Source organism: Xiphophorus hellerii, chromosome 1, assembly GCF_003331165.1.
Source record: "Xiphophorus hellerii strain 12219 chromosome 1, Xiphophorus_hellerii-4.1, whole genome shotgun sequence".
In the NCBI taxonomy this organism is placed as follows: Eukaryota; Metazoa; Chordata; class Actinopteri; order Cyprinodontiformes; family Poeciliidae; genus Xiphophorus; species Xiphophorus hellerii.
Window position 1 is genome coordinate 30389784 of NC_045672.1, and position 27039 is coordinate 30416822.

Here is a 27039-nt window from a genome sequence, read left to right on the forward strand (position 1 = left end):
AGCCCCTGATCTATTTTCTTTATTTGTTTGCTTTTATTGAAAGAGTGAACTGTTGGAACCGGTGGAATCCTGTTCCTTCCCAATTAATCAGATGAATCGATTATTGAATTAATTGTCAACTAATTTATTGATCAAATACTAATAATTAACTGGAGTCAGACTCCAATAAGGCCGTGTGATTAAAGAAAATAAGGCAGAGCAATAATTTAAGCCAAAACTGTTCAAATGTATATAAATTTTGCACTCAAGATAAAAAATACCTTGTTTGTAAATATGTTCTACCCAGAACTATAGTGGTAGTGTTAGCTTCACCTGGTTCAAATTATAAAAACAAATAATCTATTAAGCAACTTTTGCCTTAATTTTGGTTAATCCAAATTCTTCATAGGTTTTTTTTTTTTTTTTAGCTGCAGATGCATCCTTTGCTTCAAATGATCAGGCATTGGCTTAAGTAATTCTGTTATTTCATTTTAGGACATAAAATGTTTTCTGACTTTAAAAAAAAAAAACCTTCATGCATTTCTAGTGTGAAATAAGCTTAACTCGTTAAACAATAATTCTTCAGAACATCCCGGGTTTTTTTGTCCAATTAAATGCTAGAATAATCAGTTACTAAAATAATTGTTAGTTGCAGCTCTAGTCAAAAGAGTAGGAAAATATATACAATTTTAACCTTCAGAGCAATACTAATATCGGATATTAATATTGGCTCAGATTTTTGTATCGTTGCATTTCTACTTCTTTTCAGACATTTTAAACAGAGAGAGCCAATGTGTGGTGGATAATAATATATATAAGTTAAAGACCAAGTAAGAATCAAAATTCTAATAAACTGCTTGAATTTTTTTAAGAAAAGGCTGCAAGAGCTGCTCCATGCAGGTGTCAGAATATGATCAGTCCTTCAGAGGATACTGACTGTGACTGTAAAAAAAAAAAAAGAAAATATTAAAGTGACAGTTGAAATAAATCACGCTTCCAGGAGAAAGCCCAGTGACGCTGGCCGTTCCTCTCAGTGATGGCGGCGGTGGCGAGCGTGTTGACAGAGGAGATGAGAAGTGGTGAGAAAGCCGAGCGCAGAAAGTTCCTGCAGTGTTTGTTGTGGAAACAGCGCTGAGCTCTTCCCATACATGAGCATGAGAGGAGGAGGCGGAGGGAGGTGATGACTCTTCCAGGCTCAGGGCTCTGATGTTCCACGCTCTGCTCGCCATCTTCTGCCTGGATGGAAACGCGGCCGACGGCACGCAGTGGACGACACAAACCAACCCACAGCAACTGTTAGGCTGTTAAAGAACGGCTCGAATTGAAGAAACTCACAAATGAAGGTGACTTTTCCAACCATGTCTGAAGTCGAGTCGCAGCTGAAGGATGCTAATCCTTGTTTCTGGTAATAACTGGCAATACGTTTTCCCATCCACCTCTGCTGACCCTCCACAGGGTTCAGCAGGTACGGAAAACAAACGCTCTAAAACTTTTCCATGGCATCACCCCAAACAGCTTCAGCTTGTTCTTAGCTTATTGCATTTATTTAGCATAAATGCTGCCTCATTACTACTGATTAAAGTTGGTAATAAGGTATCAGGTATTGACTTAATCAAATCAAACATTTTGTCAGTTCTCTCCCAAAATAAGAAGCAAACTGGATTCCATTAATTTAGCAAGGAAAGCAGATGCACAGAAAAACCATTAGAAGTTTTGAATCTACGATCCTGTTCCTACAAATCAATCCGACCACTTTAGTTGTTTACTTAAAACAGTTTATGCTTAACTTATTGAGTAGGTCAAAGGAAAGTAGTTTTTGAAATATTTCTTTACACGGTGGGTACTTTCGAGCTGAAGCTTTTGGTCCACATAACAAAAAGTCCTGCTTTAGAGGCTATAATAACAGGTTATTAACTGTTTATAAAGTTAATCTTACTGTAAAGTGGCAGATGAATAACTCAGTGAAGGTAATTGTGATATTTTTTCTCAACAGTAGAGCAGTTGAGAAAAGCCTTCCAGCCACTCATATTGAAATGACTGAATAGATCAGCCATTTGCATTAAAATACCACTAGAGGGCCAATATTGCATCAGTGTGTGATTTTGACACCAACGGCTCTGGGTTTCCTCCTCCATAACTCGATAAACCTCAACTGTAAAAATTGTCTATCCTTCTGATGACATCATTTCTTATCCTGTCCAATCAGAATCCTACCGTTTCACCTTTTCCTTTTCAGCCATCTTTCTGTCAAAGATCACCAGCTGTCACTTTTTTTCTCCATCCTCTCCACCCTGCCTCTTCACGCCTGACCTGCTGATTCCGATTCTGTCCCATACCAATTTTTTGTGTCACTAAATATAGTCGCTAAATTGACAAAAGTGAGTTGACTAAATAGTGCGCGTCTGTTTCATGGCGGACCAAATGGAGATGGTGGCAGGTTTTCAGACCTTTGTAGAGGCAGATAAGATCGTTTTGACATCAGTATCAGCCCAGAGGTTGTATTTTGCATTTTTCCAGGCATATATTGGCTTTTTACAGCACAGTCAAGTACGATATGTTACCTTCAGTTGTTTTAAAAGGCGCCACATATCAAATATAACTTAAAACAAATTTGACACCTTAAAATTGGGTATCTGTCTCTTTAAGAAACTCCTGCTCTTTCCAGCATGTCATCACAGCTTTTTACAGCCGTTCATTAATGCTCTTAGGTGTAGTGCCTAAACTATCTTTTAGGCACCCCAAATGGTTGCTATGGGAGATTAAAGGATTTGTCAAACATGCATGAAAACATGAGGGAATCATATTATAACATGGTGTATAAAAGTTGGCTTTAAAAAGCACTGTCCCTTTAAACTCATCCACCTTCCGTACCTGCGCTCCTCCAGGACCTCTGCTAATGAGCTCAGATGATCTGATCAGTTTGCATGAGCAGAAATTAAAGCTTTAGGTTTTATTCCTAAGATATCAGCTGTAAAGCTTTTACTACTTGTTGAAGAAAAACAAAATCTGCCTCTAGTATTTTGATGTCTTATCCAGCCATTTTGCTGCTACTCCATACATGCATGCATGATGTTTGGACATTTGTGTATGTGTGACACACGCTTGAGAAATCCCAAACAATAGCAGCTCAGGTTACAGTGAACTGTGGGAAAGAAAACAGGCACACAAGCTGCAAAATGACAGTTTGATAGGTTGTGTGAAAGAAGGTATGTGCTGGTTTCCTTCAGGAGCGCAGTGTTAGCAGTATAAACACTGCTAACTCTGCTCAGTTCATGTTCACTTTCACTTCAAACACGACTCACTGAAATGGCACCTCAGGAAATGGACTACAGCGTTTTTTCTCTGCTGGAAATCTCAGAGACCAGTTTTAGATTTGCTTCTGGCCTAATTAATCTTGTCAGAACTGGTAAAGTGAATTTAAGCTGGTTGCTTTCTGGAAAGCAGCCATCTTTTATGCAGTCAACACAGGTTTAATAGGGTTGCGTTTGGGGACGCTGGGAATTCTAGTGTTCGTTATTCTTTCCCAAAAAGGTTTTTGTTCATTGGAGGAAACAGGAGTACCAGGAGAGAACGCAAACATGCACAGGGAGAGCCTGCAATCCAGAACCTTCTTGCTGCAAAGCAACATTTTTCCAACAGCGCCGCCATGGCAACAGCAAAATCACCAAAAATACCTGAAAAAGAATATCCACATTAAATCAACCGCTGCCCTTTAATCCAGTAGAACATGGCTTCCAAACTTTTTGTGATGTGGGACAAAATTCTTGAATCAAAAATACTGATGGGCCAATAAGACAAAACTAATTCAAGCAAATAAAGTTGCCCAATTTTTTTACAGTTAAATTGATTTTGCATGTTTGCTTTACTAAAATAATGGCATCCTGTTTTCATATCATTTTAGGCTCAGTTAAACAAATTTATTCTCAGTTATAAGAACAGGATTTGAGTCACTTTCTATCAAACCTACTCTATACAGTTAAACTGTAGAATGAAGTTGTGTCTACTTGTATTGCAAACTTCATTTAAAAAAAAAAAATCTCACAAGGAATTTTCAGGCCGTTTCCACACTTCTCCGTTTGGATCAGATGATGTTGCTTTGTTCAGTGATGTTGTGCTTTAACTGCTGCATCACTTTTAGAAACACAATGAATTCATCCTTTCCTTGAAAAAGCCGTAGTAAAAACTGAGAAGGAATCTGACTAGCATGACCAGTAAAACCAAAACGTCTTCTTCGTTGGAGACCAGAGTATTTTATGTTTGTTCTAAATAATCAGATTGAAATGTTTCTGTTTTATTAAAAACACCAATGCAGAACAAATGACACCGCTACTCACTGGATGCTCCAGGGTTTCCATTTATATCTGTACAATTAAATCACAGTTTTAACAAAATATAAAATAAATAACATTAACAATACTAAGGTAAATGCATTCTGAGTGACCAACCTGGTAAAAGACTCAGATAGCTCTCTTTTTTAATATTTAAATGGTCCGTCTGCCGTTACAGGCACCTACAAACGTTTGTTCTCCTCACACTACATTTCCCAAGAAGCACCGGGGTTATGCATACCATCTCATACAATAGTTACCTTGTTTTCATCTCTGTATGTTTTTTTATCAGCTCTTTTTCGTGAAGTTTTTTTTTTTTTTGCACCTGGGATTTTTTCTCCCACCCCTCTTTCTGAACTGACCAACCACAGATCAGCCCGCCTGCAGCCAATCAGGAGCAGACGTGCAAGTGGGCATCAGACAGTGGCGTGGTCAAAGGTGAGAGGTTACAGAGGTCAGCAGCAGCAGTGCCCAGGTAGGCCACCCTGGTGTGTGTGTGTGCGTATGAATGTGTGTATAAATATTTGAATTACTATGCTTACTGGGACTGTTCTGAAGTGTGTTTTGATTTTTGGGGGATTTTTAAAGTGCAGAACATTGAATCATCCTTGTTTGTTTTTGGCTAATTAGATCTACATGAGGGTTATTGTTCACATCTGTGAGATTTTTAGGCTGCAGTAATGTTATCCGCCAAAGGTTGCACAATAAACTGGCCACTTTTCTAGAAAAGACACAGAAAAGATGTGGATTTCTGCAGCTAATTAGCCAGAAACCTTCCCAGTCTGAACCAAACTGGTGTGTGTCCCAGTAATGCCTCTTGATTCTTCTTCTATACACACTGAGGATTGTACTGGAAGAACCTTTCTGCCATCTAACAGTTGGAGTTATTCTCAGCCATGTCTAATTTCTTTGACAAATTACACTCATAACTACAATCTACTTAACCTAGCATCTGCTTGACAGAAGAAAAAAAAACACAAAATTTTTTCTTTAATATAAATGCAACTAAATTCAGACTGGAAGATGTTATTCCTTGAGGCCACCATACTGAATTTTGAGACCAGGTTTGGAAAGAAATTAGACTTTAAGTTGTTTTCATTAGACACTGCAACACTAAATAAGCACATCATTTTTATATCACAAACCTTACATAATATCAGGCTGCAGATAGATTTAGCCTCCATGTCAGGGCCGTCCAAATGTTTCGTCACATTGACCAAAATCACTTGAGTCAAAAATATATAGAATTTTTAAAACAATTTAAAATAATTTTATGACCTTTTTTCCTGCTCAACAATAACCTAAACCTACAATAAATAAAGAAAACTTCCAATTTGTACATTTTTTCAGCTTCACTGGGACAAAAAAATGATTTTAGTCTTAGATCAAATTTGGCCATATTTAGATAAGTTTAATCAATTATCTAAACGCAGATTTTAGGGAACCAAAGTCTACATAACCAAGTCACTACATAAATGTGTTCCTATTTCCTATAAAGTCAAAGAGATTGCAAAAAGCATGGTTGTAAAAAGATGAATGCTTTCTATTTCATCAAACATTTTCCCTCATTGGAAGATTTTAATTTGTTTCTAATAATTTTGCCCTAATTCAAAGCAAAAAGTCTCAATTTGCATCAACCACCTGCACAAGTTAGCAGCCAAACTAATGTAATTTTTGAATTATATTTGGGGGCCACACCAAATCATCCCAGGGGCCACATATGGCCTCGGGCCGCACTTTGGACACCTCTGCTCCGTGTCTAATTTTTTCATGTTTACTAGATGGACTGAAAAGGTCCTTAGTTAATGTGCAAAGTTAGGATTCATAAAAAATAAAACACAAGAAGAGATTATGTCAACACTAATCATATGATCAAACTTTTGATCATATATGGGATGAATTAATCAATAAAGCTTAAAAACAGGCTTTCTTTAAAAACCAGACAGTTTTGCTGCCAGCTTCGAACTAAACTCTGCTGTTCCTGAAAACCGTTCAGGAAGTTGGTTTTGGTCTTGTGAGGAATATGAGTCAAGCGATCATCTGCTGCCTTCGCTTCCATTTCAACGGTAACACACTCACAGCTCCAGCAGGAAAACCTGAGTTTAGAGAGTGACCGTCCCTGAGAGGGAAACAGGAAACGCTCAGAGCAGACTTCTGTTTTTCTCCTCTTTAACTCCTCGGGGTTTTCTTCATCACTGGGAATTATTTAGTGAATTAACTCATGATTTCTGAACAATCCCTGTGCGCAGAGTGACTCAAATATGATCAGTGTGTGACTGTTGTCTGGACTCCAGTGTTTTATTGCGGTGGTGTGTGTGTGTGTGCGTGTGTGGGTGGGTGTGTGTGTGTGTGTGTGTGTGTGTTGGGTGGAGATCAGTACAGTTTCAGAGGAACTCTCCTCCGCTTGCAAAAAATATCATCATTCAGGTGAGGGATTCAGTAGGAGAAATAAAATGAAAAAAAAAAAAAATATATATATATATATATATATATAATAAAATTGTTTCATATAGAGTTTTCTCTTAAAAAATAGACTCGTCGTCTTTTTGTAAATCAGTAGTTGGAAGGAATGTCGTCCTTCCTTCATCCGTCTGTTTATGGCAGGTGGGAAACGATTGATCCAGAAAACTTTGTGGGTTTTTTGTTTTAGTGGGAGATGGAGCGAGCACCCTGTTATTCCAGTTGAACGGAGGAAAAACGACAGAAAGAACGGGGGAATGATTCAGCATCCGTCTTTTCCTTTCAGCTTTCCGTCCTTCGTCAGGAAGAGGTGACTGCAGGTTGAAAGTCTGGGACGTCCTCCTCTGATTGGCTCGTTACGGTGGCTGGAGTGTGTGAGGAAGGACGAATCCACCAAAGGTTCATGGCACAGACGAACGGTTTTCCTCTTGAAATGCATCAGACTCTCACAAAGTAGTCAAGTACATCTCCACATAACAGTAGATCCTAACTCATAAATACTTAAATATCCAGGAACACGTCCTTCTCCGGTTGCTCACAGCTGAGGAGGAGAGCAAAAAAAAAAAAGGAACAGAAAGAGGAAGAAACTAAATCTGCCTTCATGGATGGGCTTGACCTGTAAACACGAGTGAGGATCATTGAACTTGAATATTTCTGGCAATAAATGTTAACTGATTCTACTTTCCTTCACTTGGATGTGCAGAACATTTGTTTTATTCAAATTAATTTCAATTTTCAAGGCCTGAAAATGACCGGAAGGTGATGGTGGAGAAGAGAAGGGAAGGACGTCTTGGCAGTGATTCAAAGACTACGTGATTTGAACAGAGGAGTGTGTGACAGAGGAGGTGAAACGCTCCTGTCCGAGGAACACGAGGCAGCATAGAGGCGGACGAAGGGCTTCGGGGGGGAGGACTAGCACTCTGAGGAGGTGCGGGACCTGCCCAGAACCAGGGTCTTGTAAATATTGGAGGAGAGGAATCGTGGGTAGGAGTCCCTGTGCATCAGCGTGTAGATCTGCAGCTGGGCGTCTTCAAACGTGTGAGGCGTGGGGTCCTGCATCTTCCTGTTGATCACCTCTCGAACCCGGGCATCCAGACTAACCTTCAGTTCAGAGCAAACAGGAAACAAAGACGACAAAGATGTCATTAAAGGTCGTACAAAAAAAACCCATCTGTTCCAAACAATTTACAGTAATAAGATGAGAAAAACATATGATTGTTTAATATTGCACTGACCGTATCCACTAAATGAGTTTTGCCCACATGCTGACATGTTCTGTATGTGTACAGAATATGTTCTCTCAGCTTTGCATGTCTTACTGTTAGCTAAAACCCACAGTTACTTGAGACTGACTTTAAATCGTTTAAAATGCCTGTTTTGATTTATAAAACACCAAATATACCTTAACATGTTCAGTGGAAACCGTCTCAGCGCTACCACTGAAGCTAATATCTACGATCTTCATCTCAGCTCTTGGGCTACAGCCAATCAACAGCAAGGAAAATTAATGGTGCTCCTGGATTGGCTGCTTTGCCAGAACCAGCCAATAGAAAGTCAAGCAGCTGATCTTCAGCTTCCAAAGCTGCTTTCTTAAAAAATATTTTAGATACTTTAAAAATCTGCAAATTAAAATAAATAAATAAATTTGCAAAATATTTTTTTTGCTAATAATTTAGATATTAGCGCCAATATTTTAGATACTGAATTGTGATTATGTGGGGATTTACTGTAACGAGACTGGAAGAGTCTAGAAGAAACCTAAAGACAGCTGTGTTCTTATTCAACTGATGGTCAGATTTTATAATTGTATTCCTGTCATTTTATTAAATTATCCAGAAATGCAGAATAATAAAAACAGTGATTCAAAAATGCCTCGCTTTTTCCAATCTTCCTTTCTTAAATGTGCAAAAATAAATGATAAAAAAAAAATATTTTCCCGCTTCCAGAATTCTTGTTTCTTTTCTGCCTCATAGCAGAATCAATAGGTCACTAAAATTGCACCCGTCTGGCAACACGAAGTAGGCTAAAACCTCTCAAAAAGCAAAAATGTGTTCATGCATGCAAACCATCCAATCTGATGAATTTAAAGCGACTCAGGTTGGTTTAGAATAAATTATATAAAACCTGCATTCAGCATTTACTATGGTTATTCCTGTCTAATTTTAGCTTTTCATTTTGTGAAGCATTGATGTTTGGGAAGCTCAATAAAAGCAGAAGAAAATCTGGAAGAGCAAAAACTTCTTCATGTCCCTGTTTTTATCCAGCAACAGTTGACCCTATAGGCTGACATTTTGTACTCACTCAGATGTTTTATCATTAATCAGCTCTCATAGAGGCAGAAGTACAGTGAGAAGGCCTGAAACACACACACACACACACACACACCCACACACACGCACACAGAAGCCCTCTAGGCAGCACTAGATATTTATAGAAAGACAAGCTTTCTCTTATGCTTTCCCTCTGCTCTTATTTAGGGAAGACTATGTGTCCCTCTAACACACACACAACCCACAAATAGAGAGATAGGCATCGTACCAAGGTCAGATGTGCAGACAGACAGCCTGGCATGCATCTTCTGTGCCAAACTCGCATGGCTGGATGTCTCTCTATTTTAGTGTGTGTTGGTATGCGCGTGCGAACGCGCGTGTTTGTGCGTGTGTGTCTCTATAAAAAGGTTTTAGTGCCTGAAGGTGATGAGAGCAGCAATTTATAGCTTCCTGTAAACACACTGTACAAACACACGCTGTGTCATACATGTACACACGGACATGTCAACACATTGTGACGAGCCGGTTGACAGAACCAGACAAGAGAACCCCCGGGCTCACACATACACACACACCCACACCCACCCACACACACACACGTCTGTCTGTCTATATTCATATGGACTATGCATTTACTTCCATTCATTTTTCAGTTATTTCTAAAGTCTAACTTCGACCCTTACCGTAAAACACAACTTCTTCTGATGGGACCCAGGCTTTGGGCCCCATATGGCATTATGTGTCCTCGAAACAAAGTTTGCTGGAAAAATGGGCCTTACAAGTTAAGAAATGCTAACACACACACACACACACACGCAAACACACAGTACAAATGTGTTGAAGTGAAGAAAGCCTCCCTCCTCCCAGGCCTCCACTGAACAGAAGGGACATCTCTTCATCCAACAACCAATAATCACTGGGTCAATCAGCACAGAGAGCACTGAGCATGTGCAGAACATCTGGCACATCAAAGCCTGGACGTGTGAAGCAGCAGAGTGTTTCAGGAGTTCCCATTACTGCCGTTCAGTTTGGTGACACAGAAACTCTTAAACTCTTTGAACCTTTTGGAGTTTTTCAGGTCGTCAGAAGAAACTTTACCTCTTTTGGCGATAATATAGAAATATAGTCTTCGTAGATGGACCGAGCTTTTTCTTCTATGGCACTCTTGTTGATTTCTTGTTTGAGGTCTTCGCAGGCCAGCCAGAACAACATGTTCTCCTCGCTGTACTCGGTCCGCAGGAACTCCCGGAAAACGTTCCGACCTGCGGGGTTCCTCATCAGCTTGTCGAACGACTGAGACCACATCCGGATCTCCTCCACCGAGGGCTTGGGACTGTGGGACGAAGAGTGGAAAATATCTGTTTGTTTTGGTTTAAATAGAATTTTTTTTTTTTTTTTAAAGTAATGTTTTTGGTACCGCAGGGAGTCCTTGTGAAATACAATGAGGTCATGGAATTACGAGTTAAAAGAACAAAACAGAGGGAGAAATTAGAAACAATTAAAACTCATATTGTGTCATTAACAGCTGCACTTTCAACACACCAACACTTTATCAAGACAAACAGCTTGACTTACACATCCACAGAAAGAATATTCAGATACTGCATCTAGATTTATGCATGTTAAGAAAAATAAAAGAAAATTGTGCAGATAATAGCTGTGATGGAGCTTATCATCTAATGAAATAACTTTGAAGTGTTGCAGGTCAAAATGGCAATTTATCAGATATTTACATGCAGCGCCACAAATCTGTCAAATTTGGCCTTTAGTGATTTATTTGTTATTTTTTAGTCCTCAGTGATGATGCAACAAAACAAAAGTTATATGCATAAGACTGAAGTAATGGTACATTCTCTCACCCTCCAAAGGAGACTTGGTGAAAATCTAAAGAGTAAAGATTTTCATAATTTTGGGATTATTTATATTATAATTCAATAGAAACGACATAAGGTGAGAGAAGAAGAGATGCCCTCATTAAAATGTTAATTACCGATATTCTCTTGTGTAGATTCAGGACCTCCTTTTATGCTGCTTTATAAATAACTTCCTGAACTTTTTTATTATTTGACATGACAGAAATAGTCATAGAAACTAGTAATTGTTTTGTCTGTTTTCTTGCTTTTCTATAAATGTTGCAGGATTTATAGCCTTGAACTTGTTCTACGTCTATGTTTTGGCGTCGGAAGTAAAAAAGATTTGAGAATCACAGTTTCTTAGCAGTCATTCTAGCGCAGCGTACGTCTTTACTAACATTTACTGTTATATTAGTGAGCATCAACGCCTAAAATGCTCATTCAGAATCAGAGCTGTAATACAGGAAGTCATGTGTTGGCAACAGTTGCAAGGCAGTAGAAACTCAGGGATTTTTCAACTTCTTCTAAAACTGAGAAGTTCTGTATTTTCTTTGTTCTTCAAAACAACAAAAACTCCCACTGATGCTTTTTCACGGTGTCATACAAAAAGAAACAAAAAAAGTCAGTTGAACAAAATCAGTTTTTATATGTAATGCACTCTCACCAGGTTTCAAGTTTGGTTTCTATCTTGGTGTCCTGTGATATTCTCTTCCTCCTTCTCTTCCGTCTCTCCTCTTCATTCCTGACGGTGAGACTGACATGATAAAATGGCTTTCAGGCAGGAAACACACACACACACACACACACCCACACCCTCAACCACAGCTTACACAGATGTAATTGCTTGTAGAACTATAAACACATGTACAGTCACACACAATGTTGTATTATCCCTTTTAATGACAGCATCAGCCACAGTTATGTTAACGGCAGTAGTTACAAGTGTCTTTACTCTCACTGTGTGTGTAATTGAGAGTGAGCTATAAATAATTTGTGTACCTTTGGGAACTACTGAGCCATAATCACTGCATGGCTACTGTCTGACTGCTGGATCAAATCTTCATCAACTATTTGTCTTTATAATGAAATAGGTGTTGTTTCAAAATGTACTGTTAGTACATCATAGAAGATCAAGAGAAAACTTATAGAAGAGAAACTAACATAAAGCAACCTAGTTGTCCTCTTTGGTCAGTAATGATCACATTGGAAATGAAAACTAAATTATTTCTGCTTCGCTACTGAAAGACAATTCTCATCAGGATTTATATAGTACCAGAACTAAAGCAAAAAAACTTTTACCAAACTTTTCCTCCCAACATGATAAGAGGTGTGATGTGGTATCACTTTGCCTAAAACCTGCATCAGGATGCCTCCCCATAACATTCTTTTCAAACTCAGTGTAAAGACGCTGCTGTTGGTCGAGAAAATACCTGAAAACTTCCAACTCACTTGCCACATCTATGATTTCACAAAGTATGACAAGAGGCATCTTTATCTACCTTGAAGGGTTTTATGAAAGAGGCTTTAGAAACATGTAATAACATGCAAGCAGAGGACCGAAAGTCAAGCCCATCGTGGACTGGTTTATGACCGAAAAGCTACCAAATGTTCGCTATCCACTCAAACAAAACCTATCCACTCAATGCTTTTCCAGCCTGTGTGCCAGTTCAGTGCTTGGCTCAGAGGCTAAACGACAGATCAGTAAATAGTGAGTGTTAAAGTTCATAATATTTTTACATGATCTCAGCTAGCTGCTTGTGCTCGTGTTAGCTCTGTTTGCCCAGTTTACTTTGTATGCTAATGTTAGCACTGCTTGTGTTGTGATCTACAGTATATGGCTCAGTATGCTGTGCAACTATATGAGACAATGGGTCAGTTATGTTTGCACGCTACCTATCTGTATAAACATAAAACGTCAGATGTAATCTACTTCCCAATCTCAAACAAATAGGTTATAATTTACATTAGTTGTTTTTCTACTAGGGTTCATTTACGATGCGAAGGGAGAGAGACAAAATAAAAGAGCAAACCAACAACCAGAGCCTCCTACAGATAACATCTCTATTATATGTCACCGAATAACCATTTCAGTCAACTTGACTTCCTTTCTGTAAGTTTCTGATGCCAGTAGAGATTAAAGTAGATGAAGACCAGATGAAATCATCTCAAGAAGGACTCAGGAAACAATCGCTGTTTTCTAGGCAGCTATTGCAACCATGTTGCAATGCAGCAAAGCCACATCTGATTCAACCAACTTAAAGTGGTTACCTCTAAAGTTAGTGGAAATAAGGCACTCTGTAGGGAATTGATGTTGCAATTAAATAAATGCATAAATTGTGCAAAAAAAACCTTTTATCATAAAGTAATTTGCAAGTTTGTGTTTTATTTTGGAGGCCAGTTAGAGAGTGAAAAGGTTTTTTGAACAGTGCGATGCTTGCTGAAGTGTTGACATTTGTCTGATGGATGGGTGGATTTTTGAGGGTCTGTTTGCTCCTCAATTTACAGCTTTGTAACACAAAAGGTTTTTCCTTCAAAGGATCAGCTTGCTTTGAGACAAGCAGAGAATAATTGTTGATGTTTTCTTCTTTTTATTGCTACGCTTTCGTGCTACTATAAATCTGCATGCTAGTAATTCTAGTACTTAGAAAGTTCAAAACGGGAACTGGACTAGAAAGCTACAGTCACAGTGCACCTCTTAAAATAAATGTGCAAGTTCACAAAGTCTTTGTTTTGCATTTGCAACAAATGCATTATGAAAATCTGATCTGAATATAAACCTCTGAATCAGTTTCTCTGAAGTCTGACAGTTAAGTTTCTTGTTAAGAACTTTTTAAACAGCTTGTAAGCGCAGATTCTCGATTCTGCTGACAAATCCTGCTAAAGTTACAGACACGCTGCTAATGAGCTCATTTCACCAGTGATTAAGCAGTTTCCATTCCTGACTTGAAGCTGAGATAACAGGATCCATGCTTCTCTCTCCTACCTCAGTGTTTTATGACAGAAGCACATGTTGGTTTGTGTGTGTGAGCGGGTGTGTCTGTGTGTGTGTGTGTGTGTGTGCCTGCTCATTTCTTACCATGAACAGCTGCAGCAGCAGCACCAGCAGAAGCAGCAGGCATTGGGCCGCTGGGAATTCTGGGTAGTGGTCAAACCCCGGGCCTCTCCTGCCCCGCTCAGAGCTGAGGTCTCGCTGCGACCTCCGCCCATGGCCAGCTCACCACCCTCCTGCTCAGCTGGAATCGGACCTGTGTACTGCACAGAGACGGAGACCCAATGTAATGCTCACTTCTGTTACAGTAGCAACACCTCAGCGTTGAGCTGACTAAAATCTAAACATGAACTCAACTAAAAGTTGTTCAATTGTATTTTTAAAACAAATCTTCAGCAAATTTCACTTCAAGTTTTCAAAATCAGACAACTGGAGATCATTGATGCACATACTCCTGATCAAAGCAGACCTAGAAAGAAAAACTATTTGCGTTTTGTGATGGTGGTTGTAAGTAGAGGTTCAGTGTGCATAAAGAAGAAGCAACAGACAAATCAAAAAAAGCTAAAGCTCAGACTACACCCATAAAAGTCAAAAACTGAATAGTGAGTGGAACACACGGGAGGCTATTAGTTGTAGTTGTCTAAATGACGACGATATCAGCACCTTTGCTGAATCTGTGAAAAAAAGGTGTATAAAGTTACAAAGTGCTACATAAATCAGTCTTTCCTGTCCTTTTCTGTCAGTTAATCACCCTGCCATGACCCCATTGAGCTGCTTTTGCAACAAGAAATGGCATATCAGTGACTACTTGTGGTTTCATGGTCAGGATCTCTTGGGGGGAGGTGTGAACAGCAGAGTGTCTCATTAGGAAACCTCCACTTTATTTTCTTCGGCTCATTTGTTTACAGATGACATGATTCTGTTCAAGCCCTGATCTTCAGTGGTCATTAATGCAGTTCTCTGTAAAATCTAAATAAGTCAGGATAAGAGTCAGAGGCCACAGACTCCCCCTGGGAGTGTCCCCTGTACAAAGGGAGGGTGTACATTTCTTCTCTGACCTGGGAAACCTGGGGAACCCCCATGACAATCTGGTGAATGATGGAGCGAAGCATGGCTTTTCTTGCAGGTTGTGCTCATGTGCTTGCAAAAAGTATTAGCTCCATACAATATTTTTTTTTTTTGCAATAACTAGAACTGTTTTTCTGTTCTTGAATTTCTTCCGATTGGGGAGATCTGTCAGACAGGTTATATTTAATTTAACTAAATTCCACTGAGCGGTACTGCAGGAGTATTCAGGAGAGCGTTTCCACATCCAGTAGGGTTAAACCTAAATGGTAATGTTGCGTCATACTAGTGCAATGACAAATGTGACTAGCAAGTCTTGTGATTGTAGCAAACAGTTACATTTTCCTGTCCCCATATCAATGGACTGTGTTGTGTGACGCCAGTAGCTCCGCCTTAACCGTACCATACTGTTGTCCCATTGGCCGACAACTGAATGTAATACATAATAATTATGAATCATGAGTAAAAATGAGAAAAAAAACCCATTCTTAAAGTTTATGTTTCCTTACAGTTTGTACCATTATCTGCGGGTTTGCAAAAGGAATCCCTGCCCAGAAGCTAATGCTGTTTGAAGGAAGAAAAGTTTAGAAAGCCTTGCTTTGGAGACAAAACACAGGAGCTAAGTAAAAATTTAAAAAACAAAGAATGTGTAATACAATGCCCAAAAAATGATTCAGAACAAGACTTAAATAAGCCTAAATATAATAATTAAAATGTGAACCGAGGAAGTCTAAAGAAGATGAAAGATCAGAAGAATAACTGAATGACTTCAAGGCATTTCTTTGCAGTTTAACCTCCTTTAAAAGGTCTGAAACAATGCAAAGCTGCTAATCTACAATAACTTTGGGTTTAGACCAAAACAGCACTAAAATAATATTAATATGAACAACAGTTAATTGTATGTTTGTTTCCCTCATTTTCAACTCAAGCACTAGTGACTGGAAGGGGAAAGACGCAGTGATAAGTGAGGGCTGGTGAGTAAAGAGTGAGGGCAACACACAGACAGATAAAAGATGTTGGCAACGGGACCGGAGTCTAAAAGAGGAAGAAGAAAACAGGAGATTTTACAAACAGAGGACTGGAGAAACAAATGGGAGAAAGAGCAACATGATGTTACACAGAGGAAGTGAGAGAGTGGGTATGGAAACAGACGAGGCAATGTGATGCATCATGTGATTGAGCTGAGATCACACATACAAACACACAGATCCTAATGCATATGGATGGACTTTGGAATATGGACTCACTTGGTTTTGTTCAGATTTGAAATATTTGTTCAAAACAGGATAAAGTTTATCTCAAGTTAGACTGCAGGATGTAAGGATATCGATGTGCATCCTTTGCCACTTTCTACACACATTAGATGAGGACAAAGCAACTGTGTCTGATTTTTACTTCTATGTCATTCTTGCTCCCATCAGCAGACTCTGTTCTCTTTGCAGAAGGTAAACCAGAACCAATCACAGCAGCAGCTGGTGTGAGTTACTGTGAAAATGTACATGATACTTCTTCCAAAAGGTTTCAGACATCATAGGTTAAATAAAGAGAATCATCAATATTAGATACAAGTTAATAATAGTGGAACAACAACAATATATCAAAGGAAGTGCAGTCTTTCCTTTTCCCCTGAAAGTTCCCAAGATGCTCCAGGTTAAAGTAAAACAGGAACCTTCGGTCTGGTCGGGATGTTGTTACCTTTCAGGTTTTTAAGCCTCTGGCACCAAAATGAAACTCCTTCGCATGAAATTAGTGGTAACAAGATCTCAAACTGTTAAATCTTCAAACTTTTCTCTTTGAGGTGACTGCTATCTCGTGATCTTTTGTGGCTGTTCCTGATGAAGTTGTAATTGAAGATTCTTCAACTATACTTAAATCATTCTTTCGGCAGAATTTTGGATTTCAACACACAAGCAATGTGCAAATAGAAAACAACCAATGGATAAATGTCTAGGCAACGCTGAGCATCACTACAACAACAGTGCACACTGTCAATAGCAACAGGTAAATGTTGTACTGCTGACTATGCATAGTTTAAGTACTCTCAAACATCTGAAGAGATAAAAAGGTTTGTTGATCAGTTTGAGTTTGTGGCAAAATCTATACAAAATGCAGAATAAATGTTTTTATGGAGTATGAATTTGATGGGAACAGTTTTCATTAAAGTAAAATTAAAATCCTGTCTTATCTTGTTCTCCTGAACTCAATATTGTGGCTCATTTTGTCTTGTGAGTTTTAGGTATAGTTACCCCTCTAGAAATAATTACATTAAAAATAAGGTCAGAGGTGCAGCATTTAACAGACAGAAGATGCGTGGGCAGGCAGGAAGTGTTGGCTGGTTTAGACTAGCAGGGTTTCCTGAAACCCAGATATGAAGTTATTTCACGTCAACATGTACAGTCGAAACCAGATGTTCACACGTTGTATGGAAAGACCTGTAGCATTTTTCAACTGTCTGAAGATTAAATCAAAGTAAAATTATTCTATTTTGGGTCAGTTTGTACCAACACTATGATTCTATGGACCAATCATAGTGTTGGTACTTTTGGGCTTCTGTGCAGAATTTAAAACTGTTGAGCATGATGTGATATGTTGATTTCTTCAAGCCAATATGTAACTTTCAATGGAGCCAAGAGAAATCACATGAGGGGTACCACAAGGTTCAGTCCTGGGGCCCCTCTCAGTATCTACATACTCCTGCTAGCCCAGATTGCAACCAGTAAAAAAACGCAGAGCAGGAGCGATCAAGAGTCTGCATACAGTTTCAGCTATAACAGCTAGAAACTAGTGATCAGACCTGAACCTTCAGAGACACAGAGATAATTACAAAATCAGTCTTCTGAAGAACATTAGGTATATGTTGTTTAATGATGGCAGGGTTGTTCATTTGAAGACTTCCAACTGCAGCATGTAGACAAATATTTTATGCAATCTGGGCAAAAGCAACATCAGAGCACAAAGTCTACAAAATATGAAGGAGCAACATTCACCTCAGCCCATCTGGACATTTGGATTCATGTGTACACCTTCTACAGGTAGATGAGGAAAGGTTTGTGCTGCAGCCATTGTGAAGATAAATAAAGACGGTGAAGCAAGGTCCGTACAACGATCACGACACGTCACAAAATAAACAGCTTCTGTTTTTAGTTTTTTAGTTTCTGTTTAAAAGAAGACGACCAATGGTGGAGTTGCTGACAAATGCAGAGTCTGTGTGAGTTTACTCGCTGCAGAAACACACACAGGCAGGCATAAAAGTCAAACATAATCAGTCATGTTTAGGTACACACACACACAAAGTTTACCTGATATGTCAGAGAAAAGATAGGGCACTCCCTTACCTTCAGTTATCACCCACCCCATCTTATGTAACACAGAGATATCGTGTTGCTGCCTCTGTGTGTGTGAGTGTTTTTGTCAGCGAGTGTCTGAAGCAGAATGAGGGCAGGACTGTACAAAAAGTAGGTAAATTTATCTCTTGGAAAGTGACTGACTGGAGAAACACTGATTAGAAGGTTTTAAATGCCAGAAAGATGATATAAGGGTGAAAAATGTCTGTGATGAAAATGATGAAGAGAAACAAAAACTAAGTAAAGAGATGAAAAATGAAAGAAAACAAAATCCAATGTAATCAGAGGCATCACTTCCTCTTTTACTCCATGCGGATTTTTAGAGTGAGTGTATTTAAAGGGATCTGGGTTGCCGTGTTAATCTGATTAAACTAGGTGACATTTAAATTAGATGAAGATAATTTACATATGTGCACCAAGAGGTAACTAAAAGGACAGATAATGACTTAATTAAAGGCACAGAATACCTATAAGTGAAGAGAAGAGCAGCTGTGTCTTGTGAGCGGTCTTGTTTTAAAAAGTGAAGTATGAGGAAAAGTGGTGAAACGAAGTGGTGAAACGTCCTGCCGCAGGAATGAACTGATGTATGACTGATATGAACAGTGAAAAAACAGTTTATATCTGCAATAAGTCGGGCATAAAACCAACAAAACTGTTTTGGTTGTAGTGGCAAAGGGGTAAGATTACCAGCTGAGGCATCATTTAGCAAACAAGCATTTCAAGTTCTTCCAAAGTTTAATGTAAACAAAAAAAACTAAATGAAAGATTAGCTACTCAATACAGCAAATCTAAGCAACGCAATGAAATCCGAGTGATCTATTACCAACCAACACAGGAATTTACTGAATGTATCTCACCAAACTTAAATAATATGATCTTCAGTAGAATAGGTGGGTATAGACAATGCCCACTTATTCGTGAAGGAATTGGTTTTATTTTAAAATTATTTTATTGCACTAGAAGTGTTATTAAAATTCTTTCCATAATGAAGCAGTCCTAGTGACGAGTAAAATGTAAAATTGGAATTTTGCCGTTGGGATTAAGAAGATTTCAGATTCTAGATCAAGGTTTTGCCGTAGACAATGCTGCACTTAGAACCTTCAACAAATGGCTGAATGAAGGAAACCCAACACACTGCTGCCAGAAGCGTCGCCCCAGTCTTGATACTCTGGAAAGTTTTCATCCAGAATATCTTTGTAAATTGCTGCGTTGGGTTCCCGGTCTCCTCCCTCTTCTCGCTGACCGCTCGGTTTAGATGGTCGGCCAGCTCCAGAAAAACTCCTACTGGTTCCAAACTTCCTCCGTTTACCAACGATGGAGGCCACTGAGCTCATTGGGACCTTCGGAGCAGCAGAAATATGTCTGTGTCCTTCCCCAAATGTGTGCAAAACACTTTTTTTCCACATCATCATCATGTGGTATTTGTGTATAGAATTTTGAGGAGAGATTAATTCAATGCAGCTTGGAATAAGGCTGTAGTGCCACAAAATGTGGAAAAAGTGAAGCGCTGTGAATACTTTCTGGATGCTCTGTACGCGTTATGTAGGGAGGAGATGCACACCATCGTTTATAGTGTCTACAAATAGACTTGATGGGAAAATCTGAGGGCACCCTCATTTTGTCTGTCTTTTTTTTTTGATAGCATTCCGCATTTGTTTGTGAATGACACACAGTCGAATCCGGATGGGAACTATTTTGACTGCAAGGCAAACGACACTACAACAGAAAAACCTTTGTCCTAGAACATGAACTGATGCTTCCTCCATAATCTTTTGGTCCAAATTCCATCTTTTTCATATTTTTCTTACATTTCTCCAGATATTTTCAGCCCCTGAACTCATTTAAATGTTGGGTGTGAACCAATTTAGCATTTAGATGTGGTCTACTGTCCTATATTAATGGGAAAGTCATATCTGGTATATATTTTCAAAAATATCTGACTTAGTTTAGAAAACAACAACAACAAATAAGCTCATACATGGTGAAAGCTATACAGTAATCACCTTAGTGTTGGTGAACTGGCACACCTCCTGTCCCTCCATGCTTTGGCAGCACAGATGGATTCGCATACCAAGCCAATAAAGCAATATGAAATTCAGATGAAGAGCGAGACGGACAGCCGGAGCCTTTTTTTGGTACAGCGTGTCCATCCGTCCACCAGCTCACACACGTTCCACACACAGCTGCAGCTAACAGCAGGCTTTAAGTAATGAAGCGCTCATTTTCAGTATTAATCTGAGAGATTACGCATCTATAATCTCTCCACCTGATCGCCAGCAGTCCACTGAGTGTCTGAGTGACGACTCACGATCACAGATCAAAAGACAGTTGAAAGAGAAAATGTTTGATTTCTTTGACAGTCCTTTTTTTTTTAATGTTGGAAAAAGCAGGAGAGGAAAACATGATGAAAGTTTCCTACAATTATCACCCACTATGTTAGCAGTAAAAATACATTCACATAGCTCAAGAAAGTTTGAGCTCATTCAATCAAAGCAAAAATGCTTTTGTCAAGTTAGCAAAAAAAAACTAACAGCACATAGGTTTCTATTAAACCTATGGAAGTACAAACAGCTGGTATCCACTAATACTTGAGAGCTCAGAAATGCTTCAAACTGCTTAGTTTAACAGTTCAAACACCAAATATTCCTCCAGTCGCACTGCCATCAAGTATTTCAGCTTCTCAAGCTGCACTTTCTGATATCGTATTTTTGATATGCCCCAAAACAACAAAAACAAATCTGTCCACAGACAAATCCTTGAATACAGAACCAGGAATAGGCAAGTGACCACTGTTTGCAAATATCAGTGGACATGAAGTAAAAAACGTAGATCTGAAATTGATAAAATTAATCAAAATCCATTCCTTTATGCATAAAAACTACTGTAAAATAACTGTTTTCACACCTTAATCATTTATTTTGGTTCAAATCAGTTAACAAGTTTGTATCTTTTAACTTTTTCCAGAAGTTTGGTTTCTATTCACACCAAGAAAACCAAGTGAACCTGCAGCTACAAACCAGGTGAAAACATTCAGTCCACTTATTAATCAGAAGCTAAGCTAGAAGAAAACACCGAGTTTCATTACATCATGTAGTATTTCATTTCTTACCTTCACAGTTTTAGCTTAATGAATCCTAAGTTAAGGTGTTGCACTTTTTGCTTCAGACATATTGGAATAGGGTGACCGTTTTCATCTGCTAGATCAGGGGTCTGCAAATTTAGGCTCTGTGCATCACCCAATATATTAAATATAGTACAACTATTTACATGCAGTTCTTATTTGAACCAAAATCCTGCATCTTTCTCATAACGATAAGCTGGTCTCCATTTGGTTTTCTAAACCGTTGTTGCGTTCTTATAAAAGAACGTTGTGTTCTTATAAAAGAACGCAACATAAGTAAGCTTTTATAAGTAATTCTGCTTATAAAAGCTGTCTGGATTTTCCTAAATGACAAAAACAAGAGATTATGAAGATTTTCTTTTCTTTTTAAAGAAAAATCTGTAATGAATCATAATTAATCAATACTAAATGCCTATGATGAGAATTGAAGCTTCCATCACCAGGACTTGGCCAGTTTTGAGGCTGCAGTTGGTATAACTGCTTCTTTGCAAATTTATGATTTTTTGAAATAAATTACATGTAAACATTTTTAATGTTTATTGCTATGAAAAACCTGAATCATAAAAATGTTAAGAAATCTAATTTTATAATGAATTCTGTTTAATGTGCAATCACTTAACATTATTGTTATGCTATTTGGGTGAATTGATTGTCAGTAACCAGGGAGACTGGCTGCTTTCTAGACATGAAAGCCATTTAAAGTAACCGATAGCTGCTGCCCAGGATCATTCTATTCTGGTTCAGTCAGAATTTCACAGTTTTTGTTGTTTTTCCAGAGAGCGCAGGTTTCAGGGAGTCGGAGCCAAATGCAGCGAAGTGAAGAGGAACAAATAGTTGAAGGAACTGAACTTCTCCAACCTCCTGCCCTGACATGTTGGGCTCTGATAGAGCTCTGCTAATGTCCCATTAAAACACACACACACGCACACTCACACGTGCTGAGCTGCTTTTCTGCTTGATCTATCCTCTTCATTTTTCACTGAAAACTTCCCACAGACCACCTTGCTTTCCCACTTTTCAACAGTCACACAGTGAAGCAGACGCGCAGTAAGTGGCTCCATAAATCCAGCTTAGCACTGCATCGAGGTGACACACTTCATGTTTTTCACCACAAACCAAATCACCCTCCACATTCAATTCGAGCCCTTATAAGGAGAAGTCTGTTTAAGGACTAAATGCACACAATTAATATTCAGTTTGTCACACGTGAGAAACTTAGAATCCGTTAACGTGGGGCAACATGCACACAGTCCCTCCAGACTACAACTACCAACAAGCCAGAACAAAACAAGGCTCTTTGGCTCCTTTGACAAAAAATACATTTAAAAAAATGTCCAGCTTTAAAAGGAGATTTTCAAACAAGTTGCTGTCAGAGCCAAAAGATGCCATTTGGTCATAGGAAGTTCAAGTTTCACAATCTGGTGGTAATTTCCTGGATGGAACGATCAACTTTAACATTAAAACCACATGATGTTTGTCATGGACAACATATGAGATTTTTTTTTCTTTTCCTGAACAATTCAGATACCTTGGAAAATCTGTGACCCAACTGAAGAAAGCAGAACCAAGCAGAGAGAATCTGATGGAACGTGTTAATATGTTTAATGTATCAGCCTTAAATACGAAGCTGCAAGGATTAATGAATCAGAAACCGAGAACGTTGTCCAATTTAAATATTAATAATGATATAATTTCAAAGTATATCACAATAATAATAAAGCCAGATGAGAGGTTCTACAATTAATTGCATCCTGGTGGCACAATTTTCGATCCATCAGTGCACCAACTCTATCTGCTGAGCTACGAGGTCAAAAACTTCAGCGGTAAAGCTCACCAGAGAGACGATTCAAGCCTGGACCAGCAAGGGTTTACTGAATGACAGAGCGAACAGATGTCTCTTTTTGTGATGTCTGCTCTTTCCCCGGTGCTGATTCTGTGCGACGACATGCCTCACCCTCCAGCAGAGAAGGAAGAGACGAGAGGCGGCCCGGAGCAACAGGAAAAGACGGGGAGGGATGAAGACACCGAGGCAGGAAACAGTCAGAGGCGTTGTGACACACAGGGCTTCTTGGTTTCTTCACGAAACTTGATGAATCAGACTGGGTGTCCACAGAAACACCCACACACACCCACCCACCCCCACACACACACACACACACCCCAGCAGCCAGCACCATGTGGGCCGAGCTAAGCTTCGTTTGCATCAATAAAAGCAAATCAGTAAAAAAAAAAAAAAGTCAGCGTTTACATTCCAGCTCCATCTGAACTTCTAGACTAGACTTGTTAATGTTGGTTCCTTTCACAACCACAGAATAATTTACAACCTGCCTTATCTTCACGCTAAAGAAAACTCTGGAATCCATGGAACATGTTGGAAAGATTTTCAACAAATATGACCAGGTGTTAGGTTTCATGTGAAGCAGTTAACACCTCCAAAACTAGAAATGATCGATTGTCTTAAATCTCTACTCCATTGTCCACATCTTTATTGCTTAAGATGCTGGCAGGTGTGGATATTTAAAGCTGATAAATGAAACTGTTAAATATTCTTCTAAATCACTGACTGACACTTTTCTGAGAGTGTGTAAAGAAAAGGAACATCCTCTCAGCTGAACCAGCTGACAAAAATGATAAACTGCAAGTGACTCAAGTATTTTTATAAATATGCCAAAACTGTGCAAACAAGTTGTTTTACAAGCCAATATTCAAACTGTGGAATCTGCAGCTTCACTGTGACTTCCTACTAAATGAACATGAAGTTAAAATTCACATCATCAAATTTAATGTCATGTTAAACAGTGATCCAACTGGTGTCACAATGTAGACACTAGGTGGCGCTTTACAAGAAACCGACAGCATTTACTTAATGTCTTGTGATGCAGGGTAATTTAACATTTGTTACACTCTGGTAGAGCAGCACAATATGTCAATTCACACATGCTGACACTATTATAGACACTTATGGCTTGCCATATACACCCAACTTCACTGAGCACATATCCCTGCAAATGTGGTGTCAGTGGGTGCGTTTCTATTAACTATAGAATTGCACAAATTAATTTTATAAAAATAAATTTGCTTACTGGAAACTTTCTAAAAAAAACAACTAGTTTTTGTACAAGCATGATGTGATTTTCGGCCATATTGAAGTAGATGTTACGTAAAACTGCAATGGAAACACTTTTAGTGATGGATATTTAAAAAGCAGCAATTAGAAAAAAGAGAGAATGTATAGATAATACACATGCAAACCTTTTTATTGCAATTGAATTGAGATTTCACACGTTAAATCAACTCATCTGAAGAAAACAGGAGCAAGAAAAGGAAGAGGTGAAGTAGATTTACCAGTACATCCGCCATGCCGTGAGTGTGGGCAGTCTGTTAGCGTGCGAGTCGTCAGGGATGTTAGCAGGCTAGGACACATGCATGTCATCCCCCCTTCTTCCTTGGACCTCTCCTTTACAAACACACCCACCCACACCCACACACACGCACAAACACCCCCCCCCCCCCCCCACACACACACAAATGAGTCCACAGACATGCATTCGCACAAAATAGCCAAACACAAGCGCACACCATGCAAATGTATTGTAAAATAAAAAAAATTACCACAAAAGTTCCACACATGAAGGAGCACGCCCACACACCCACACACACACACACACACGCCCACACCCCCCGCCCCCACGCACACCACAGCAACAGATGTAGCAGCCACATCATGCACCAGAACCCCAATGATAAGAACATGGGTGTCCACCGGCAACAGCACACCCCCACACACACACACACACACACCCACACACAGAAACAAAGGAAGAGAAGAAAAAGGCCACAGTGAATGTGTGTCCCAACTCAAATATGGTCAATTAATCACAATAAGATTTCATTTCAGCAAAACTTTTGGTTTACAAAACAAAAAAAAGAAGTCATGACTCTCCTATACATCCCAAACCTGTCCTCTTGGTTTTTCTGACTATTCTTTTCTTCCAGATACCAAGTCAAGGATCCATCAGGTATTGTGCTTGCATTCCACTTTTGCTAAGTATAAAAACAAGAAAATCTGTTTTTACTAATAAAAATGTGGGAACTGTATTGTATGTTTATAAAGACCATTTGGTGAAAATGTAGCAGCAATTCTTGTGTCTTTGCACATTTCTAATTATTCTGTTAAAAAGAAAGACAGACATTAAGGAGTTTTGTCTTTATACACAATATTTTGTCACTAGTGGCCTTCATCATTAGTAGTTGGACAGGGTAGAGAAAGGAAGGGAAGGCATGCAGTGAGTGGTCCAGGTCTGGGAATCGAAACCATAATCCATAGTGGATTATGTGTTCGGAGCTAATCTTCAACTTTTTAAGAATTTTTAACATGAAGTTCCAGTTTATTTTTCTAAACCAAGGCTCAAAAATCAGGAATTTTGGCAATCAAAGAAAAAAGAAACATGTATATGGTCATTAATCAGTTTATGGTGATCACACACACAATGTGTCCATCAAATATGCATGATTTAAAATCATTTTGGTCATCATGAATTGGAGAAGGTTTTTTTCCTATAAAGCAGAATAAAGCTGGAGTTTGAAAGCAGCTGCCCTTTAGATAGTTCAGCTTTAAAATCCCACATTGAAACCATGAGACAGAGATTAGTAGCAAGGCTGTTGCTCATCAAGCCAATTAGCTTGAATACAGAAAGCTAATGATGCTAAGAAGTTATTTAGAGAGAAAAAGAAAGGCTCTCAATGCAGATTTCCTGAGCTGAGATTTACTGCAAGACATTTTTAATTGTTCTTGTAAATTCAGGACTTTTTAAAAACTTTTCCTGAGTGATCTCAGTGCATTTCACCCGGTTCTGAATAACAGGTGGAGAAGTTTGCTCTCATGTTTTCTTCTTAATTGCTGCTTAGGCAAGAAAAGAAGATTAAACACAACTAAAAAATAGGTGATGTCTAAAAACCAATTATGTACAGAATAGAAACTAAAACTAAAGGAGACAATGACTGACACAGACAAGGTGTGGAAAAGAGAAAAGCAGGAAATATTTGTGTGAATTAAGATTACTGATCCTACAGCAGTCATGGTCGTCCTCTGCGTCTGTTTCAGACTCGCAGAAAAACACGTTTCTCTGAAAATTCTACCACACAATTTTAGAGAACACCAAATAATGTTCCCAGCCTTGTCTATGACAGCGCCGAGTTGTATTAACAGCAACAGACAAATAACATCTTAAACTGTTCAAATTTACACCTTACAAAATTTACAAATATAAAAAAAATATTAAACAATTTTAACACTTCTAGGTAAATTTTAAGCATCATTAAGTTTCAAAGGTTAATCGTCATAGATCCAATGCTGGAATTAAAAATGCCAAGTTCCTGACAAATTGAAGAATTTATAGTTTTGCTTTAAAAAAAAAAAAAAATAAGGGCCTCAAATGCATCTTGTACTGTATGTAGCTAAATTTGGGGATTAAAAAAACAAAAAAAAACCAGGAGTGAAATCTAAATGTAGTACGCTGACTGCCATTTATGTTTTAATACAATCATAAGACTGTAAATGAGTAAGAATTGACCAATTTTCTGTGGAGAAACATGCATAAATATTAAAAATAATTCAAACTGGTACAGTG

At 38.7% G+C, this 27039-nt stretch overlaps 1 protein-coding gene across 7 annotated transcripts in view; it reads right to left on the bottom strand.

The window, feature by feature from the left end:
* Window positions 1-4315: 4315 nt before the first annotated feature.
* The window catches only part of rgs19 (regulator of G protein signaling 19), a 29405-nt gene continuing 6681 nt past the window's right edge, over window positions 4316-27039 (bottom strand). For 2 of the 7 annotated variants that reach the window (XM_032560007.1, XM_032560015.1), the window contains exons 2-6: window positions 24755-24866; window positions 13967-14142; window positions 11555-11644; window positions 10136-10370; window positions 4316-7868 (exon numbers count right to left, since the gene is read on the bottom strand). In XM_032560007.1, coding sequence (XP_032415898.1) covers window positions 7680-7868; window positions 10136-10370; window positions 11555-11644; window positions 13967-14142; window positions 24755-24769 — 705 coding nt within the window. In that variant the 5' untranslated portion in view covers window positions 24770-24866 and the 3' untranslated portion in view covers window positions 4316-7679. Of the gene's footprint in view, window positions 7869-10135; window positions 10371-11554; window positions 11645-13966; window positions 14143-23243; window positions 23365-24754; window positions 24867-27039 lie in introns of all 7 variants that reach the window. The other 5 variants (XM_032559989.1, XM_032560038.1, XM_032560029.1 and 2 more) reach the window with 4 other exon arrangements.